Source organism: Oratosquilla oratoria, unplaced genomic scaffold (assembly GCF_046742065.1).
Source record: "Oratosquilla oratoria isolate Oo_2021 unplaced genomic scaffold, ASM4674206v1 SCAFFOLD47, whole genome shotgun sequence".
NCBI lineage: Eukaryota > Metazoa > Arthropoda > Malacostraca > Stomatopoda > Squillidae > Oratosquilla > Oratosquilla oratoria.
The window spans coordinates 2,957,569-2,961,452 of NW_027467711.1; the positions used below are offsets into that span (position 1 = coordinate 2,957,569).

Sequence of the window (3,884 nt, forward strand, 5' to 3'; positions counted from 1 at the left end):
TTGACCCAGGACCTCATCCTTCTGCAGTGCTCCTCGACTTAATCAATATTACAGTCAATAACCACCGAAGTGAGGAAAACGGGTAAGTATTATGTCAAGGTTGTCAGCCTCGAGCAAGAACGTGCAGATTTGAATCAAGGTCTGACCTCTTGGTAGAAGATCTCTTACTGTGGGGCACTGAAGACAATAGTGCTCTAGGTTGTTAGCATTAGGGCTGTCGCATAGTTTACAGGTGGTGTACTGTGGCATGTCAAGAGTGTGGGCGACCTGCCACAAAGGCCGATACCCCATCCTGAGTCAAGCACTAATTACATTGTGTTTTCGTACAATAAACCCGCGTTTGCGATACTTGTAGCGACTGTGGAGAAAGTGATCATGATGTTGTATGGACACACTGTTGGCCTTCTCTGCATTTCTGCGTCGCATCGTCATGTCAAACCCAACTGAGTGGATGATTTTTCGTAGACATCGGAGGGAGGGCTCGGCATCCCGTACATGTCCATCTGCTATGCAGGCCGCCTTAGCGATACTATCCACCGTGTCGTTGCCATGTAGTCCAATGTGGGAGGGTATCCATACAAACGGTATGGTAAGAGAAGCATCGTTTGCAGCAGCAAGTCGACATAGGATTTCATTCACAACACGGCTGCAGATAGGTCTTGGCGAGGATAGGGCGTGCAGGGCTGATTGGTAGTCGCAAATAATTATCCCGTTCATACGATGTCGAATAAGGAGAGTCACAGCATCCAAGATTGCATTCAGTTCACAGTAGGTGGAGCTCGATGAGGTGGGCAGTCTGCGGCCAATCCATGAATCATCTGGTACAGGAGCCTCCAAGGTTGGGGAGAAGATGGCACACGCTGCTCTTCCATCCGCTTGCACAGAACCATCTACGTAGACGTGGTGTGCCATAGGCACAGGCGTAGATATACCGGCAATAGTCTCCAGAGCTAATTGTTTCTGCAGGGGGGATAGGCATCTTTCGAGGTTGGTGTAAATGTGACAGCGGGGAGGGGGACACGCCATGGTGGTAAATCAGGGGGTTCCACCTTCGCAGGCACATCGATGTCCAGGCCACGAAGAATATCACTCACTACCCTAATGAGGGTATGTCCGCCTGCTCGAAGTGGGAATCTGGGTGCGTCCGGACCCAGTGACGCACTTATGACATCAGTGAAGTGTGGAGCAAGATTGGGGTAGTGGAGACACTTAACAGTGAAATACGACACAATGGCATAAATCCTCTCCACTAGAGGAGGTAGGTTGAGTTCTAACTGCATGTTCACAACACGGGTAGAGAGAGAGCACCCCAGGATAAACCTCATGACTCGATTCTGGAATTTTTCAAGTGGCTCGAGCGCTGGTTTAGGAAGTTGACACAAGGCAGGGGATAGATAGTCGACTATTGACCGAAGCAGTAGGATGTAAAGAGTCCTTGCCACTGGGATGGAGACACCTACAGCATTGTTGGCAAGCCACTTGATAGGTGCAAAGCGGGGCTCCAGACGGTCAAGAAGGCTTTTCACGAGGGGGTGAATTCGTTGACGCGCAGGTGTAGCTGGGGTGATTCGGAATGGTGCTCCCAGATATGTGTGCTGTGTGTAGTGAGGGATGTCATGACCACCCATAGTGAATGCAGGCAGAGCTCTGGCATTGCGTGAGGTAAAAATCCTGCTTTTCTCTGGGGAGAAAAGGAGGCCACAGGAGGTAGCGGCCATGTTGAAGTCACGGAGCATGCGCTGAAGGTCATGTGGTGAGGTGGAGTGGATGCATATGTCATCCGCATAGCAGGTGATAGTAGTACCGGGGATGATAGGAAGGAGGGAGAGTAGACGATGCATCAGGATATTGAATAAGAAGGGACTTAGCACACCTCCCTGCGGGGTGCCTAGTTCGAACGGTTCATAGGAACTGTACGACCCCTTGAAGTAGACACGTGACGTTCTATTACAAAGGTAACCTCGAATCCATTTTAGTAGGTTCCCCCGAACTCCAAAGTCCACCAGTTGGTCAAGGATAATTTCCCTGTTGGCTATATCGAAGGCAGATTTGAGGTCCAAGAAAGCAACCACACTGGTGGGGGAGAGACGTGTGTAGAGTTCAACTAGGCAGTGGTGTGTGCTCCGTTGCGGAAGGAAACCATAATGACTGGGGGAGAGCTTATCCAGTAGTCGGTGCATCAGTCGGGCAAGAAGGATGCGTTTCGGTATAGGAATGATAGTGCTTTTGATCCAGGCTGAGGGCACATGCCCCAGGCGAAGGCAGAGATTGAAGAGCTGTAGTAGGGGGTTACTAGGAACATTCTGAAGGAGACGAAGGACTTGATAAGTGAGGCCATCCTTACCAGGGGCAGAAATCTTAACCCTAGCAAGAGCACGGTGTAGCTCGTCCTCGGTGAATGGGATGTCATCTTCTTCATCTGTCTGTAGTAACGCACCCATTAGGCGGAGGTTACGAGAGCTGCGGTGGGAGGACAGTGCCTCTTGGACATTCCCTGGAAGGTTGCGAGTTTGTGACTGCTCTGACCAGGTAGTAATAAGATCCTGTGCATACTCAAGCGGACTGTGGTGCAGAGTGCAGGCGGATTTCTTCTTGACAACCTTTTTTATAAGATGCCACATAGTGCCCGTGCTAGTCTGATTGTTAATACTATCTGTAAATTTCTGCCAAGACTCTGTGTACACGCATTTCTGAAGGGCAACCATGTCATCCCTGGCCAGCTGATAATGGTGCAGGTGTTCAGGCGTGGGCTGCCTTTGAAAGGAAAGCCCAGCATCCACCGCTATTCTTTCCGCTTGGGCAATACGCTGATCCAGTGTCCAGGAACGGGTCTCAGTGCGACGTTGAATGTGTGGTCGGAGCACATAGTGCGTGTAGAAGTCATGTGTAGAATTCACCAGTAAATCGTATAGGCTGTCAGGAGAAAGAAGATCAAAAGTGGGAAGGAGGCGAGAAATATACGAGAGGTATGTGGGGCAGTATTTAGGAGGTGCGGGTACGGTAATGGGGGATGGAAGCTTGAGCCTGTAGGATGGAGTATGTTAGGCTAATAGCAACATGGTCAGAGAAGAGAAAAGGGATAGATGAGCAAAAGACATTGGATGCCACAAGACCTGCAGTGATAATGTGATCTATAGTACCTCCACGAGTGTGTGTGGCACCATCAGTATCCCAACGTGTTAGGCGATATCGGCGGATGTAGTCTAGCAGGGGCCTGCCAGCGCGGTTGGGAGTGGGAGATACGTCTCCAAGAGCAGGGTGCCTTGCGTTAAAATTCCCCCATATAGATCATTCCACTATCTGTAGGTATAGGAAGGGCTGGTAAATTAATCAAACCGGGAGCAGAGTAGACATTGCACAACCGAAGAGTACTATTTCCTACGGTAATCTCAAAGAGCTGAAAGGTCATATCAGGTTGCGCAGAGGAACCAACGAGCGTGTGAGGCAGGGATGATTGAATGTAGGTAATGAGGCCATTTCTGGTATAGTGTACATATGAGACATACCCTGTGAGTAAAGGAGCCTCCTCCCCATGTGGAGCATTACCAGGAAAGGCCTCTTGTATAAATATGACTTATGGATGATGTTGATAAACATAGGTTTTAAGTGCCGTGAGTTTAGAGGAGTGTCTAATACCAAAGGCATTCCAGGAAATGGTATGGAAACGAATGTGACTAGCGAAGTTTAGTCTTACTGTGGCGGGAGGCAGAAGTGGGTAGGGCACTACCGGGTGGAATACTGGGCAAGGAAGACCTGCGCTGCACACTAGTTATCTTTTCAAGGTGGGAGGCGACCTTGTCAAGTTTATCAGTAAGAGTTGTGATGGTGGTGATGACAACCTGATGTGATTCGACCAAACTTGCTAAAGAGTTTGCAGTAACAAT

At 49.5% G+C, this 3,884-nt stretch overlaps 1 protein-coding gene across 1 annotated transcript; it reads right to left on the reverse strand.

Annotated features, from left to right (window-relative positions):
* Nucleotides 1–297: 297 nt before the first annotated feature.
* Nucleotides 298–3,477, reverse strand: LOC143023417 (uncharacterized). Its single transcript, XM_076181939.1, has 3 exons — nucleotides 3,434–3,477; nucleotides 1,050–3,024; nucleotides 298–960 (listed from the first exon to the last, which is right to left on the reverse strand). Exons 1-3 carry the CDS (start codon nucleotides 3,475–3,477, stop codon nucleotides 298–300), a joined length of 2,682 nt encoding a protein of 893 aa, XP_076038054.1.
* Nucleotides 3,478–3,884: the final 407 nt, after the last annotated feature.

Bases quoted from the DNA above. Each gene is read 5' to 3' on its own strand.
- LOC143023417 (XM_076181939.1), bottom strand. From the start codon at position 3,477: ATGGCCTCATTACCTACATTCAATCATCCCTGCCTCACACGCTC. The intron at 3,025-3,433 runs GTTGGTTCCTCT...TCCATCCTACAG, and splicing joins CATCCCTGCCTCACACGCTC to GCTCAAGCTTCCATCCCCCA. The intron at 961-1,049 runs GTGGAACCCCCT...TCCCCCCTGCAG, and splicing joins ACATCGATGTGCCTGCGAAG to AAACAATTAGCTCTGGAGAC.